This window comes from Platichthys flesus, chromosome 21, assembly GCF_949316205.1.
Source record: "Platichthys flesus chromosome 21, fPlaFle2.1, whole genome shotgun sequence".
In the NCBI taxonomy this organism is placed as follows: domain Eukaryota; kingdom Metazoa; phylum Chordata; class Actinopteri; order Pleuronectiformes; family Pleuronectidae; genus Platichthys; species Platichthys flesus.
Window position 1 is genome coordinate 12,880,953 of NC_084965.1, and position 16,813 is coordinate 12,897,765.

A 16,813-nucleotide genomic window follows, 5' to 3' on the forward strand; every position below is an offset into this window, starting at 1 on the left:
CAGGAGAAAAAATTTAGCTCATCTTCACTTCAGTCTCAGCCTCTAACTCCAGAGCGTCTTCGCTCCGAATCCAAGAAGCGACTTATTATTTGTTATTTCTTACTCTAACTCACTCAAATGGAAATGCCAGCAGGTGCGGCACCCAGCCCGAGAAGCACGGAGGTAGACGCTCGTGCACGCGCGCGCACGCTCACATATGACTCATCTCGTCTTAACTAAAGCACTTTGTCAGAGGCGCCCATTCACGTTGCACCCATGCGAGGACGCGCAGACTCAATCTAAGCTCGGAGCGCGACACATATAGTCAGCTTGGCTATATAAGTCCATTCAGCATCTACTCTTAAAGTAACTATATACTTGTTTCTTCAAAGGAGGTGAAGGAGGAGCATCTCGCCAACTACCTGGCAACCTACCCGGCTGTACTGGACCTCCTCTAAAGACTGAAGGTGCGTAAAGCTGCTTTTTTATTTCATCCACATTGTGAGTTTGTGTGTGTGAAGCTTATTTGGCGCGTTACATCTGCTGTTTTTTCACAGATCACAAAGTGGATTTTAGTCTGAACTGCATTGCTATTTCGCACACAATCTTGTTTTGTAAAATGGAAACACGTGTAACTTCAGCCGGCTTCCACTTCCACAGTCTATCCATCAGTGCGCCAAATATAGGCTCTCTTTTACGCGCAAAGATTTCCCATTGTGCACCAGTTCCACGACCCATTCGCATTATTAAAACAGATGAAGCAGAATTAACAAATAGTCTTACAATAATAAATCAACGTTAACACTTTATTTCGTATAGTTGCCAGCCTGTTTCATGTTTCCAATGTCCGTTTCTCCGTGCGTAAATTCCTCTTTACGCAGCACATTTCACACCAGACTTCAAATGAAAAAATATACCTGTCCCATGAAAGTAACCCGGGGATTTCCTTCTCTTCCCAGATTCCTGTTGATATCCTGACATGAAGCTCAATTTACTTGGTACCACCGTGATTCTGCTTGTTGCCTTCTTGCCGCGCTACGAATGTCGGGCTATTGACAGCCCTGGCGGTGCACTGCGCGTCCTTGCTCCCCAAACCCAAAACTCCCAACAGCAGCAGCAGTCGGGTCCCATCCTGGAGCGGCTCGGAGAGGAGTTCTTCGTCCGACTGGGAAACGGGGACTCTAACTCTTTCCCATCCTCGTCCATGTATCCCGCCGATTCGCCTGCCATCTACAACAGAGCCCTGCAACTCCAGCTGACGCGGCGTCTTTTACAGAGGAAAGTTGGGAACATCAGGGCGCTCATAGGCGGCTTCGAGGACCGCGGCGACGACTCGATGGAGAGGGGCAGGAGGTCCGAAGACCCGCCGATATCCCTGGATCTGACCTTCCACCTGCTCCGGGAGATGATGGAGATGTCCCGGAAGGAACAGATGGCTCAGCAGGCGCAAAATAACAGAAGAATGATGGAGCTCTTCGGGAAATGAAGAGCTCCTTCCAGTCCGCCAAAGATCTCTTCTCCCTTTCATTTAGTTTTGAAATTTTGTTTTTTTTTCTTGCTTTTTTGCCATCAGCACAAAACATGCTCTGTACAATATAGTGCTGCTGTATCACTCTATTATTTAAAGCTTTAACCTCAAACTATGGAGCATAAACGGGCTTGAGTCATAATGATCCGATTGTACCCTGCCATTTCAATGTTGGTGTCAAATCTGTAGAATCGCACCGGTCTCCGTATCTGAGATGAAAAAACCAGATAGTTTGAGACATGGAATACTGCATTAGGAAAATTGGATTATGGATCACTGTATTTATGATATTTATGTTTGTTAATAAACTTATGTGCAACCAGTCATTTTCTGTTGTGCAAGAGAACGTCTTATATCTATATTTTTTAATAAAAGATTAAAAGCACTGCTTACACCTCTCTGTGGACATCCTTACACATGAGTTAATAATAACTACAACGAAAACACACTATTCCCAGTTACTTTAATCTCTAATTTGATTAGATACACTTTCATATGGTTTATTGATTCACACATTTGTAATCTTACATTGGACAATAAATGTTTACTGCAAAGCAAACGCTTCGTTGGAGAGAGCCACTGCATCTTGAGACTTGCCTCCGCAGATATTGATCGAGAAAGCTTCTTTCTTCTGAGCTGAATACAAAAAATCTTACATGGTGTTACTGTGGCATTGATCTGCAGCCAAGTCGTGGGCTAACACCGTGCCTCCTCTCAATCGCACAGGCACAAAAAGAGCTGAACAAAAAACAAAGAATGTAACCAAAGGAAGCTGTGAGAGAGCGCCCGCGGCCATGCAGGTGAAGAACACAGCATCCTTTCTCCTAAACCCTTAATCCTCAAGAGAGATTTCTCATTATACCAGTAAGAAGCAACCACAGACAGCTCAAAGATGCACCACTGATGGCTAATGAGTGTGAAACACGCGCGTGTGTGTGTGTGTGTGTGTCCGTGCATGCTGTTTTGATCCTTGACCCACAGTGTCAGGGAAAACTCAACAAGCGCTATGGATGTGAGTCATCCTATTCTGTTTGGCCCACTTAGCGACTTGGGGCTTAGCGCTGCATTGAGCCCATTTGTAAAGGATCCAACTCAGGGAGAGATGGTGAACAATAATCAGATGGGACTCCGTGGCAGACCTGCTGGGGAGTCACAGCAAGGTGAGACCACCGCGAGGCAGCGGAGAGACGACTGACGGCCGGAGACTCACTGCAGCCTCCTATGTACAGTAGGTTGTGGGCAGGGATGGTAACTCGGCCATACAGTACACTGGGATCTTATAACCGTCTGAACCAGCTATAAAAAGAGCAGTAATGCCTTTGGATTTTATTCTAAACAACTAAATGGAAAAGAGTGTGAGGAATAGATGAATGGAGGGAGAGAGAGAAAAATAGGTCTTTCCCTTTACACATGAGAGGATAGGAGTTATACAAAATCTATTCCTTTGGTTTTTCAGACCTTCTTTTTAACCTGAAGTACAACAACACATGAATAAGATGAAACTGAAGATTGGAGCTCTACTTGTTTGTACAATTTAGCTTTAATGACACTTATAATTTAATACACAATGATTTGTCCACAATAGGAAAATATACCTGTGTTACACAACTAATAATACAGGCCGTTTTGTGTATGAGAAATACTGAAATGTCACAGTGATAGTTTTGTACACGGGCAACCCTAATAATTAAGTCATAAAGTATACGACAGGTGGGAAAACCAGCCTGGCTCTGGCTTCTGTCTAATGATGTAGTTTAAACTGTGGGTTGGAAAAGGTCAGCTACATGGAAATAAAATGTGTGATCATGTTCGAATTCTGGAAGATAACCAACCTCACCCCTAGCCTGTCTGTCGTTCAGTTTGTCCAAAAACGAAAAGCAAGAAGCAAAACTTGTCTTAAATAAGAAAAATAAAGTAAAAATCCGTCTGTAGGAAATTATGCAAGCTCAAACAATCACAGCAAGAGATAAAGTAGAGAATAGAAACCTCTGTCTCTTCTTTTACGTCTACCTCAGAGACTCAGATTTTCGCTTTGGCACGGATCTTAATCCGTCTCAGTGTTTCCCCCAATCTGGAAGGAGAAGGACTGGCCTGAGACCAACATCTAAGAGAGACACTTATCCTGCTCCTGGTTGAGGTGTTGTCTGGGCCGGGCGGCTGGCGGCTAAGTTGAAGCAGGGCTCTTCGCCGCGCTGGGCGAGGGGTTTATCTGCTGAGGGGGAGGAGGCTGGACTGAGGCGGCTGGGACTGCACTGCCTCCAGAAACCGTCTGCGTCCCGTCTCCTTCCACGGCGCCTGCTTCTCCGTCCTCATCCAGATCGTCCTCGTCGTCCTCGTCTGTAAAAGAAAACAGGGAGGAGACGCAGGTCAGAGAAACTATAAAACTATAGAGAGTGTATGGTGACAGGCGTGGCAGCCTCCACCTGCTGGAACTCTATTGTGTCAGAGATCCACAATGCCATATCTCGGGACACTTGGAGTCCACCTCCACACAAAGGCTTATATTCCCCAGCGTGCATTTCCAATACTATTTTCTGTCCTTTCTTTATTACCTTTGCCAAGGAGCTTACATTTTAAACCCTGCATTGATTTTCTGTTGCTTTGTTTATATGCAAGATTACACAAAATATACCAGACTGATTACCACCAAAACGTTTTTTTCAACATTTTGCTTGATTGCTCAGAGCAACCTTTCTCTCAATGAAACTTGGCAATCCAAATCTCATGAATTTAAATGTGATATCACAAGGGGACTGACGGGCCTAAGCTGAGGTATGAACTCTAATAAGGGTTCTCGTTTTTATTTGTCACTTTCCTGAGCCTATTTATTGGTCTTTGGTACCTTAGAAGCTGCTATATGAATCCAAGTTGTTTATTATATTAATATCATGTTTATAGATAACTGATCTGTTATCAGCCACGATCGATCTCTGCCCTTTCACCTTGGAGGAAGTCGATGCCGCGCAGGGCCATCCCCTCCCTCTTGAACTCCACGGTGTAGTGATCCATGTTCTCGTAGCCGCGCTCGACTTTATCCAAGTGTGCCGTGCTGGATGCTACTGCAATCCTGAGTGCGGAAACAGAAGTTAGCATATTTATAGAGAGCAGAGCATCACCGTCAGGTCGTCAATGGAACACTTGCTATATTCTGTCAATCTGTGATGTTTAGCACATTCTACGAGCTATTTCCAAATGCCACCGCTAAAGATAGGGGATTTGCGGCATTTCACAGAACTTCACTCTGGCAGCTGGCAGGTGTGATCTCGCCCGCTGCATTAGGCTGGTGGATTTACGTGTAGGTGCGGATGTAAATTTGGGAAGTGACTCACTTCAGTTCAGAAAAAACAGGGCACTAAAAAAGAATGAAAACATACACGGTAACAGTGTGCTGCTCTTCTTTACATCACAAACCAGGGTGATTATTAATGGAGAGAAACGTACTCACTTTTCCAGGAGAGGCTTTGTGTTCTGAAAGACACAATATAAAAAATATCCATTTAAATTATCCATAGAATTTTAATAAGTGAAACCATTTCGTTTGAAGCGTATAACCAGAAATTGAAACCCCCCCCATCTAGGTCCCTCATTTTGTCTCTGACCTGCAGGAATAAGGCCATCTCGGGCTCCTCCATGGTCTGGATCCCCATCTCCACCGTCTTGCAGCTCTCCTCCAGGTGGTCTCCGTACTTCCTGGTCAGGCCCCGGATGTAGTTCACCTTCTCTTCCTGCTCCACCGTCACCTTTTGACTCATCTCCTTCTTCTTCTCCTCCAGGATGGAGTACAACTGATCAAACTTCTCGCAAACCAGAGTCTTCTGCCTCCGTCCGTTCTCCTACGTATGCATGAGTGATAAAGGGTAAGATTACAACTTCTATAAGTCTGTTTATAGCCATCGTGCCTCACGGTCTTCAGGGAGACAAATGTATATAAATGCAAAGCGAGGTTACAACTGAATATTTGAGCCAGAAAAAAATGAGGAGGTCGTTGCTGCCTTCTGTGCACTGTTGTGTAAATAACTTAAATGACAAAGATTCTGTGTCGCCTGTCCCGAGGGGATGTAAGATAGAGCGAGGCATTGGTACATTTATTTCCTCTCTCCACCTCGCTGTCTGAACCCCACAGACAGATAAAAGCAGCGAGAGTGGCAGTAAACAAGGACACATTACTCCTGTTGGTTCCGACGGTGCAGGTTGAATGCAGGCGCATTAGTGTGAGCACTGAGCGAGGTCAGCTTGCCGTGGGAGTGAGAGGCCAGGCGGCCTGCAGCAGTTGGACACTGACCTCTACGACCCGACAGGCTTCCTCCAGCTGACTGATGATGCCCTGCATCCTGTCGTTGTTCCCGACCATCATGGTGATCCCGTCGCTCAGCTCCGTCTGGGGGGGGGGGGGGCAAGGACACGTAAACAGTTGAGATCGAGTGCGAATCAAAACTGGGTCAAAGTTATGATGCATTAAAGTGTGTTTACCTAACCAGACACCCATCCTACTATAAAATCCTCCTCCATACATTTAAGGCTATCCATAACCTCGCTCCTCCATACCTTTCTGCCCTACTCCATATCAATGCCCCTACCCGGTCGCTCAGGTCTGCTTCCTCCATCAGCCTGACCGTCCCCCGAGTCCACCTGTCCACCATGGGATCTTGAGCCTTCAGCCACTCTGCCCCTCACCTCTGGAACTCCCTCCCCTCTCACATCAGGAACATTGACCCAAATTCAATCACTCTTTTTAAATCTACCATCAAAACCCACCTGTTTAGGCAGGCATATAACTTTTAATGTTCCTGTTTGCTGAAATTGTTGTTCTGCTGCTGCTCTGCTTTGTGCATTTTAAAATTGTTTTATTAACTGTATTGTTGACTGTTGTACGGCGACCTTGGGTGTCCTGAAAGGCGCCTTATAAATAAAATGTATTATTATTATTATTATTATTATTATCCCCCCTCCCACCGGTCTGTCCATTCATCCACCCCAAGGATATTTCAATGACTACGTTCAGGCCTCACCTTCTTGGTCTGGTAAACGCTGCTGATAGGTGCCACCTCACAGTCCTTGTGATCACCGAACACCTTACACATGGAGCATGTGGGCACGCCGTGGGTCACACAGTAAATATTGATCTTCTCTTCCTTGTGGACGTCGCACATCGGCGACGCCTCTTCCGTCCTCTCCGGCGCCGGCTTGCTGCTGCTGAGGTGTAAAAGAAACAAAATTGGCCGATGGTTGCTTGATAATGTCAAAGGTACACATGTCAGTAGTTTATTGACGATCCATCAGTCTTGACTTGCCGTGCACATGGACTGACAGCACTGTAATCGATAGATCACCATATTGCTGATCAGTACACAGGTGTGGTGCAGGTGCACAGTGTTTTTATAAATTTGTTCTTCCCATCTGCAGTGTCTGGATCTTTGTCTGTGAAATGTGTGAATTCTCGATCCAATGTGAGGATGAGCATCTAGAGTGTGAGTGGTCTTTTAGCAAATCAGTCATCTGCTAACATCTGTGTGGATAGATGACTCCGACCAGAGACATCCTGTCATCCACTCCAGCTCTATGACTCAGGAGCCGCTGGCCCTGAAACCACCAACCGCTGCATGTGATGACTACTTCATTTAATTTTGTGTGATACAAAGAGGGACTAAGTCGGCATTAGACCCGTCTCACCTGCTCGACTCCTGCTTGAACATATCAATGATGTTCTCCACGAGCAGGTTCCTCTGTAGCCCGTAAACACCGTGCCGGTCCAGAACCACCTCGTGCCGGCAGGAGGGGCATCGGAAGCGGCCACCTGACGTCAACGAGCCACTTCTCGTTGGAAGGTACGGGTTTGATGCCTGTAAGCGGTCACATCCAAACACTACATTAGAGAGGTATCAATCAGGGTCTGAATTGATGTGCAGCGTGTTGGGGGATAGATGGCAGCACGGCAGGCCCTAAGGGGAACGTGCAGTTGTGTTGTGTTGTGTTGTGTGAGACAAATATGTAATTAAACACGCTTTTTTATCTCGGTTCTATTACAGTAATTATGTTAGACCGTGGTGTTTGTTGAGGATACGGTTGTTAAGGGTGCATTTGAATTGCATGAGTGAAACTGTGGACAATAGTTACCCCACTAGAATGGACATGTGGATGAGGTCTGTGATAAATAGATTACCTATGCAAATTATTTCTGCATTACAGGTTAAGATCAGTCCTCTGCCAAGGAGATAATACTTTCAAGTGAATCCTTTTGTTTGTTAATCAGTAGGATAACGTCTGAACTATTAAGTACTGAGACAGATTTCCCAGAAACTCGGGGGAAGAATGTGTCACAGAGTCCCAGAAGAACACGATAAACTTTGGGGTGGATCCGTATCAGGGGGCAGATCCGGCTATTTCTCTCTCTCTCTCTCTCTCTCTCTCTCTAACGTTGCATCATAGGGCATCTCTGTTCACTTCTCACTGAATAATTCATCGATCTTGATGAAACTAAAATCAGGTATGTTGAGGGGACTGATATCTAAGACTTGTGCCATTTCTTTTTTTACAGATCCAAGTAAAAATACACGTTCAGTGAGTTTATCTACTGTGTCATAATAAGGGGACTACTAGTGGCTGTGTGCTCTGCTAATAACTGCAGTTATGAAACAAGAATCCACTGGTTCAACAGTCTTCAGTGTATTATACATTATAAATACTATATTATACAAGTATAACCCCATCACCTAGAAGTTCATATTGGTTATGAAGTGATTTAGAGCAGGGAGCAATACTTCAGTGCAACATAATCCAAGTTCTTTACACAGATAATGTTTGTATACACAGCTTTAAAAGCTATTCTTATTTCTAATGATAATAAAAAAAAAAAAATTGATTTTCATTTGAGAGTACACACATGCTATATATGTTAGCAGTTATTAGCTCGTGAGGAGATCAGTGGTTCAAATGACCCAGACTGTGAGGTGAACGTGTGATGTGGTGTTTACAGCAGTTTCCGTCGTCGATAACAACAACAACACGTCGACTGTGTCCAGTCGCCTACCGTGAAGACGTCGTTGGCACACTTCCTGCAGAGGTTGTGTTGACACGGTAAGATGACCACGGGCTTTGTAAACATCTCCAGGCATATGGGACAAATCAGCTGCTTCTCCAGGTTCTCCATGGTGTTCATGCTGTGACTGATCACGGTGATCGAGGCTCGGGAGGCCGGCAGACACCGGGTCAGACGAAGCTGCTGCAGTTAGCTAACAGTCGGGTTGCGGTAGGCCCGGGGTCAGGCTGAGGCCCTGCTGCCTGCTCTCGTCTCTCGGGGTGTGTGTGGGGCTCCTATCTCGCTGCTGTCAGTTCTGTTTATAGCAGCTATTGCTGTCACGCCAAAGGTTGCCATTTTTACCTTGCCCTTATTTGAAACTGAGCAGGGCGGCGCTGAACAGCTGCCCCCCCAGGCCTCACCACTTCCACCAGAGTTCACTGGGGGGGAACTTAAGTGTTGTTTTCTGCCCCACGTGTAAAATATCACATATTACGATGCTTCCATTTAAAGCATGTAGGGGCCTTCCGATCAGGCCTGATGTTTAAAGCTGAATACACGATGAGCTTAAAAAGGCATATGCTCCTCAACATTGATCTGGATAACGTCCCAGTCAAACAACTAAACGTTTCGAAAAATGAATGAATTCTAATATTATTCAATAGAAACATCAATAGAAACATTACACACAACAAAGTAAATATACGCACCGGGCTTGTTTAATATGCTAATGCTAATGCTTGAATGCTAGCTATCGCCCTCGGGCTTCACTGTGAAAAACAACAGGTACACGAATTGGCCTAAATACAGTTTACCACCTGGATACACTGTGTTTTAGTTAGGTCCAGTGTGACTGGAAGTAGTCAAGAAAGTGTATTAAAAGTCTACTGAGGTAATCGTTTAATTGCGCTGCGTTTTTATAACGATGGGAACAAATCAAAAAAAAAATTTGGAGAATGCGGGCATCGATCCCGCTACTTCTCGCATGCTAAGCGAGCGCTCTACCATCTGAGCTAATTCCCCGTATAATGCGCTATGATGCGGCATGTGTATATATTGTTGAAAACAGCAGAGCGCGAGGACCAGTACCGTGATGCTGAAGAGATCGACGCGGGACAGGGACATACGCCGGCTCCTCCAACGACAGCAACACCTGCAGACAACTCCAGTGTCCACTCACAGTGTCTGATTCAACTTGGCCTGATGATTGTGTTCGAAAGTCTTTGTATTTGTGAGTGAACAACGTGACAGTAACTTCGGGGTGCTGCATCTCTGTGTAGCCGTCATGGCGTCTCTCAGGTCGATGCCATCCCTAAACACAAACCCGGTGACACTGCGTGACCGAAACGAAACTTAGGCCATTTGGCACCGTTCCCTTTCTCTCACAACCTCTCTTGACCACTTACGAGAGACAATTATCGTAGTTAACTTCATAATCGAATGCGGCCCCTTTAGCGCTCAGTTCACCTTCGATAGCTCAGTTGGTAGAGCGGAGGACTGTAGTGGTTGCATAGGAATCCTTAGGTCGCTGGTTCGAATCCGGCTCGAAGGAGTGAATCTTTTTTTTTGTCCCACGTGCATTTGATGGTTTCACTTTACTGATTCATATTTTATGTTTTTATAAGTTATGCCACATTCATTTATGTGAAGTAAATAATATTTAAATTGCAAAGAAAAACTTGATTTCTGACACAAGATATGCTTTCAAATCTTGTGTTAAAGTTTAAATTGCATAGTGAAGAGAGTTCACCGTCTGATCAAATTAAACGTGAATCAGCAAAGACTATCAAATTTAAATGATCAATAATATTATGATAATAACAGAATAAAGAAAATAAAACAATATTCTATTGTGTGGTTGTGTTGTGTATAATTTGGGTTTTCTCCAAACATATACAAATACATGCCAAAAAGCTAATACATGCTTGGCAGAGGGTGAACTGTGGTGCCTTATTCTTTTTTATACTATTAAATAAAAAATAATAATACTTACTCCTGTTATTTTTATATCTTATAGGTCAAAAACAGGGTCTTCATTTCGAGACAGGATTCCTGATCATTGCTCCTCTGTTATACTGACACAAATTACACATTTGTCGACCAGGTCAGTTGATTTATCATTCACTGTCATACAAAAGAAGTTAGAGTGTAGATTTGTAGCACAGTTTTGATTATAGTGGAAGTCTTGTCACTCAGCATCCTGCGTTGATCCCTCAGTTCAAAAGGGAGTTTAAAGGTGAGCGTTGAGTGTCTCACTCGGTTGCAGCTATAACGAAACCCTGTTATTTACTTTCACTTTGACATTCAGGTGGATGAATTGGAAATGATAATTTGCTGTTGTGCTGAGGACGGCAGCAAGTGTTACGCACTGAGTGGCTTTTTTTAATAATGGCTGCAACTCCTTTGTGTTGCTGCACAAATACGAGCCTATCTATTTGAATCATGGATTGAAAGGTTTGAACATGTGTATCAGTCTTTTTAGTTAATATAACTAGATTTATAATGTCTGAATGGTTTCTCAAGGATGACCGTCTAAGTGTGGACATTTCACTGCTCCTCACAAGTTAAAGGAAATATTCTTTAGTAAAAGATTTTTAAGTTGTTGATGTTTCCAAAAACGTAACGACTCGATGCTGCTATCATTGCAGGTATTTGTGTTGATCCATAACTCTTCTGGTTCAGGAGGAGTCTCACCTGGCCTGACATCTACAAATGACTGGTCCTCCACATCATTACAGAACCTGTTCATGGCACAAGCACAAGCAGCAGCTACGTCCAAGGTCGCAGACAACACGCAGTCCCAATACAAGGTATTTCATTAACTCCTACCAATAAACAATATCTGTAGAGTCCCTTTACAATGGCTGTTTTGTAATATGCTTTTTAAATAATATTATTATTATAAAGGTTCCTGAACAATCCTGCACACAAGGAACAAAACGACATTCGCACTCATACAGTAACCTTTCATAGAAATCTGGTTAGAGACTAACATATAGCAGATACACTAACCTTGACCTGCCCATGCTGTTCACCTATATACAAACACTGGAAACTGTACGTTTGTCTTTTTGGTGGAATCTGACAGCATTGAGATAATAGAATAAGATAGTTGATTGATTTCTTTTTGTGATTATCGTGCATGATAAGGTAAGGCATATGCATTTTCCTTTCCGCTAAACAAATGATGTTTTCTTGTCACTCTCTGACCCTGTGGTTAAATGCCTTAACTCAGTTTTAATCAGTAAGTTATCAGTTAGGCTGAACCAGTATGAGTGCATATTCATTAACAGCAAGAAAGGGCTCGCCAAATGCTCCACATTTAGACGGCTCCTGAAAGAGAATTCAAATCAGATCAATTAAGAACATGTTCCGGCTGATGCCTTCGTGATTGAAGTCAAATCGTAATTGTCAAGCCATTACTGTCTACATCATATTGCGGCTTGTCAAATTAAGAGCAGTTTGGAGATTCCTTGAAATGCTGACATGAATGTGGTGTTTTGAGAATAAAGCAAAAGGGTGTGCCGGTAATACCAAGGCCACAAAATGCTCAACCAAAGGTGTCCCACACTCACATACAAGCACATTTCAAGGTCTACTAGCTCCTAAGCAAGACAAAAGTGTATATTGGACCAGGATAGGGAGCAGAGCAAAGGGTGCTATCTGTTCTCCTATATTAATATTTCAGTTAGGTGGAAGTCGTATTGTTGTACAGATGGTAAGGAGCCACTGTCCGTGATTTGGAAGGACTCGGGGGGAACATTCACAGATTGCATTGTCTATTTCTGCATTTACACGTTCCTCCTGGAAAGAACCACTGAAATGACTATTTCTTCATTTCAAGGACATCAATTTGGATTTGACCAAGAGTGGGAAAAGTACTGTTGACCCTTAATCACCAATAAATACATGGGTAAGAATTTACACCTATCGAAAATTATAGTAATGGCTGGTACTGTTCTGCTCATAATTGTCGAGTTAGCTGTATAAACTATAAGGTTGACAAATGAGCGAAGTCGTCCTTGGGCTGACTGAGGTTTTAATGTGAAAGGCCCAACTTTTTGTTAGTTCACACTTTATCTACTTTGTGAGGATGTAAACATTTTATCTTTACAATAGGTTTCGATTTTGTCTTGACTGTGATTGACAGTGTAGCATAGTGCAAGTAGTAGCACCATGGTTGGTTTTGCTAATCATTCAAGAGGTGTTTCTTATATGGTTTCCTTTCAGAAGACAAAATCGACACAAAAAAAACAATAATGATGTATTTTAATAAGTGTGCTGCACATGTACACCACAGCTACAGTGGTCATGGTTAAGTCATAGTAATAAGGCCCCACGAGCGAACCAGATCAGTTCACAGTCAAGATTGGCCATAAAGAAGTATATAATGGAACAAGGCATTGTCCCACAATATCATAGAGTATAAAGTTTGTAATTCTAAATAATATTTCAGATAATGAAAATTGCTATACAATCATAAAGCGGCTGAAAAGCCTTCACATTATCCATAATATACCACAATAAGCCTGTTTAGTATAAATAAGATTTGTATACAGTGGATTTCCTGTGACGAACGTATCATCACACGTTTGCTGGATGTGTCAACCTTATTGTCACCATAAGAAGAGAGATGAGATGAAATCAAACAGACAGTCATCCACATGTGGTTTTATGTAACATCTTCTGCCATACAGTGACGTAGAGGAGACGTCAGTGTGCGTTAACAGGCGCCTCTGCATGCTCATGGTCATAGGAAACAGAGATGTGCTCGTCATTCAAGCGCTTCTCTCAGCCTGGCTTTAACATCACACCCCCTGCACCACAACAAGTGCAGACCATAATATCTCACGTTCACCACATTCAATTTCATGTGCAGTCAAGCAGCCTGGTGTTTACACAAGAGCCTGCCAGGAGTTAGCAGGTTACTCTTACTTGTATTTCAGTAGGAGTGATAAATTGTATGCAAATGGACATTCAGACTGCAGTTATGATTATGAAATTTGTTTCATGTTTTCTCATGGATGTCAGACATCATTTAAAAGAAGATTATACATTTGCATCTTAATCACTGTGTAGTTTTTTTGTGTTTATTTGTGGAATCAGATCGAAAGAGGACAGGGAGATAGTGTCTTGGAAAGGGTTACAGTCATCATCAAGTTTAATTTGATGCAGAGAAAGTGTGACTCAACAAAATAAATTACCACAGCTATTCAAAAAAAGACTGGATTTCTCATTGACAAAACATTCACCTTCTTGGATTAGCCTACTACTCACCTTTTACATCTGGATCCAAGAGTCTAAACAGCACGTGGTGGGCTGTCCTATCATATTAGCCAAAGAGCTTTATCATTACAGCACATCATTTTTTTTATTCTGATTCTGATTGTGTTGCTGCTGCCACTATTTTAATTGTTTTACTTAAACCAGCAAATTCCCTTTGAACTTACCAATGCCCATCACTAATCAATCTAAATTGTAATGCTGGTTAAAGGAGCATCACGCTCGAGCCACAACTGATATTGAGGGCTGGCCTTTCACACAGTAAATGGTGCCATCTAGTGGTAGAACGAATGCGTGAAGTACATGCACTGCTGCACACGGACATCATTGCAGTCATTTCAAAATAGAGCTGACGTTGTACTTGGGGCTGTGCTGTTATGTTGAGAATTATAGTCTTTATAATAAGTGTGAATAATGTTGATGGAGAGTAATAATTTTCGCATTCTTATTCCCATTGCACAAGGACTGAAGAGTTTCATCTAACTGTAAGTGTTAGCACATAGAGGATCTGCCTGGTTGGAAACATGTTTAGTATCTGGCAGGAATTAAATAGTGCAGCTGTCACTGTGCTGGAGAATATAAGCCTATCATAATCCTCATATCTGTGCTAATTCCCAATTATTACCTTCGATACACTTACCTTTATATACCCTATCAGTTTAAAGTTAAATGAAAATATTATGTTATGTTTTTGTTGTTTTTTTCTACTACTTATGTTGGTGTTATCTATTTTTTCCCCCAACAAATGTATTTTTCTTATTTTACCTTTTAAAAATCGTCTGACTAAACTAAAATGACCTAAACTTGCCATATATTATTATTTAAAATGTAAATGTGGATCCACACGTCCTTGTAGGGACACTTTTTCACCACAAGATGGCTCTACATACACACAACAACATATTTTGTGTTTGTAAATCTGAGATCAGAGTATACTGCAGTATAAAAAGGTTTATTTCTTACAACTATATTTCCAATACATCAGTTGCAGAATGACTTCATAACAGGATTAATTAAATTTAATTAACTATGGTAACACTGTCGCCTCACAGCGGGAGAGGTGCCGGTTCAAATTCCATTTTGGTTGGGGGTCTCTGTGTGGAGTTTGCATGTTTTCCACTTGTCTTTGCACTCCCACGTCCATTCACCTTACAAAGACATGCAGATTGAGAATAAGGTTAATTGGAGACTTTAGATGGAAGGTGTGAATGTGAGCGTGGATGTTTGTTAGACTCTGTATATTGGCTTTGCAACACAATGGCGACTTGTCCAGTATAGACCCCTCCTCTTGTCCAGATATCCTTGCTATTTAAAAAAAGAAAACGATCAGGAGAATTGGTTGTTATGTCAAATAAAAACATCAGAAAACAGGGATGTGAAAATGCATGTGTGTGTGTTCATGTGCATTTTTTTGCAGTTGCACATGTACAATGTTTGTAAAACTGTTGCGTGGGCAATCGAGCAACAGCTTATAATTCCACTGATGCTCAGTGTCATTAGAAGGTAACTGGTAAATCAATTAGAGACAGCATGCCGGATTACATTCTGTCTCCAGAGAGCAATCAGAAACTCTAGAGTCAGGGGGAGAGGGGCACTGGGGGCCTCAAGCAGAAACAGTGCTCATGACCTCAGGGGGAATCAGCAGGTATGCAGCTCTGTTGTCATATGAAGCCCCCGAGGCTGAAGCTAAAGTAGTCAAACACACCTGTCCTGCAACAAAGGTGTGTCTGTGCACGGTGTGTGTTAGATTGCATGCTTGTGTAAATGTGGCCAAAAAATGGGGCCGTGGAGGAAATTCATTGAAAGAAATGCCTCCCATATCCTTTTCACACATCTGCACTTAAAGGAGCCGGTGCAGAGAATGCGCTGTCCTTTGCAAACACACATGTGACGCACTATTGACGCAGTCATATACCAGATCAAGCAGTTTCAGAGTTGTCTGGCAACAACAGGTTTGTAAATTGCGAATGCACGAGCAGTACCACCCATATGTGGTAGACCTCCTCTGCTCTGTTTGCAGCAAATACCTTGAAACAAAAAATCAAGATATGACATGTTAGTCATTTACACTGACACATTTCAAATGGTTTTTAGAGTGTGTGCACAGCCACAAGTTGTTTCACCACCAGATTGGAAAGTAGTGAATTCGAAGTGTGGTCATTTAGGAGCTTTTTCTCTAACGTGCAATTCAACATTCACATTATCTCATATGTATCATATTCTTGTAATAAACGTTTGACTGAAGTCTCTAAATATATTGCTTTTTGAGAAATCTACTGGTAAGGATAATTTAGGAAGATCTCATCTCATCTCATTTTCATCCGCTTATCCGGGGTCGGGTCGCGGGGGGAGCAGCTCAAGCAGGGGGCCCCAGACTTCCCTTTCCCGGGCCACATTGACCAACTCTGACGGGGGGATCCCGAGGCGTACCCAGGCCAGTGTTGAGATATAATCTTAATTTAGGAAGATAATAAACATAAATTGAACTATCCCTCTTTTCCATCTAAATACATGGGCGTCTGTGGAGGAACAGAGGGTTGTCCACAAACCAGAAGGTTGGTGGTTCCGTCCCCGCATTCCTTGAGCAAGACACAGAATCCCAAATTCCCCCTGTTCTGACAGTGTATGAATAGTTTGTGATACACAAGCGCTGCGTGTATAATATCTGTATGACTCGTGTGTGAATGCATCTTGTACAGAGCTTTGAGAGGTCAATAAGTCTTGTGAAGTGCTGCATAAATACAGTCGATTTAGACAATTTATGAATGTATTTGGTGAACGGGTTGTGATAGGCTTTCAGTCCGAAATACTATATTTTGATTTCAACAGCACAATTGCAATTATAGTTAAGTGAAAACAGCCAATTTTGTGGTTTCAAACACAAACACGTCACCTCACAGTATCACAGTATACCCCCTGGTTGAGTTGTCAGTTCCAGCCCTCTCTCCAGCCCTGCCTCTGTACAAGGCCTTTGCTTGTTGTTTGTGTCTTTGCTGTGTTGCCTTAGT

At 42.8% G+C, this 16,813-nt stretch overlaps 2 protein-coding genes and 2 non-coding genes across 5 annotated transcripts; 2 read left to right on the forward strand and 2 right to left on the reverse strand.

Moving 5' to 3' along the window:
- Window positions 1-269: 269 nt before the first annotated feature.
- crhb (corticotropin releasing hormone b) lies at window positions 270-2,061 on the forward strand. Its single transcript, XM_062379483.1, has 2 exons — window positions 270-446; window positions 939-2,061. The coding sequence occupies exon 2, from the start codon at window positions 959-961 to the stop codon at window positions 1,463-1,465; it is 507 nt and encodes a 168-aa protein (XP_062235467.1). The 5' UTR covers window positions 270-446; window positions 939-958; the 3' UTR covers window positions 1,466-2,061.
- A 964-nt stretch (window positions 2,062-3,025) lies between these two features.
- On the reverse strand, window positions 3,026-9,098 carry trim55b (tripartite motif containing 55b). 2 transcript variants are annotated; one of them, XM_062379482.1, is made up of 8 exons: window positions 8,535-9,098; window positions 7,178-7,347; window positions 6,517-6,697; window positions 5,790-5,885; window positions 5,107-5,340; window positions 4,953-4,975; window positions 4,450-4,574; window positions 3,026-3,844 (listed from the first exon to the last, which is right to left on the reverse strand). In XM_062379482.1, the coding sequence occupies exons 1-8, from the start codon at window positions 8,661-8,663 to the stop codon at window positions 3,672-3,674; spliced, it is 1,131 nt and encodes a 376-aa protein (XP_062235466.1). In that variant the 5' UTR covers window positions 8,664-9,098; the 3' UTR covers window positions 3,026-3,671. The 2 variants fall into 2 exon arrangements, with proteins under 2 accessions (XP_062235466.1, XP_062235465.1); XM_062379481.1 differs by having other exon boundaries at window positions 6,517-6,700; window positions 8,535-9,093.
- A 374-nt stretch (window positions 9,099-9,472) lies between these two features.
- Window positions 9,473-9,545, reverse strand: trnaa-agc (transfer RNA alanine (anticodon AGC)). The gene has a single exon. It is a non-coding gene; the product is annotated as a tRNA-Ala (tRNA).
- Window positions 9,546-9,988: 443 nt separating this feature from the next.
- trnay-gua (transfer RNA tyrosine (anticodon GUA)) lies at window positions 9,989-10,074 on the forward strand. Its single transcript is given in 2 exon segments — window positions 9,989-10,025; window positions 10,039-10,074. It is a non-coding gene; the product is annotated as a tRNA-Tyr (tRNA).
- Window positions 10,075-16,813: the final 6,739 nt, after the last annotated feature.

Coding starts and splice junctions, on each gene's coding strand:
- crhb (XM_062379483.1), top strand. CDS start 959: ATGAAGCTCAATTTACTTGGTACCACCGTGATTCTGCTTGTTGCCTTC.
- trim55b (XM_062379481.1), bottom strand. CDS start 8,663: ATGAACACCATGGAGAACCTGGAGAAGCAGCTGATTTGTCCCATATGC. Junction 7,348..8,534: donor GTGCCAACGACGTCTTCACG/GTAGGCGACTGG, acceptor GACCGCTTACAG/GCATCAAACCCGTACCTTCC. Junction 6,701..7,177: donor TTCAAGCAGGAGTCGAGCAG/GTGAGACGGGTC, acceptor TTTACACCTCAG/CAGCAGCAAGCCGGCGCCGG.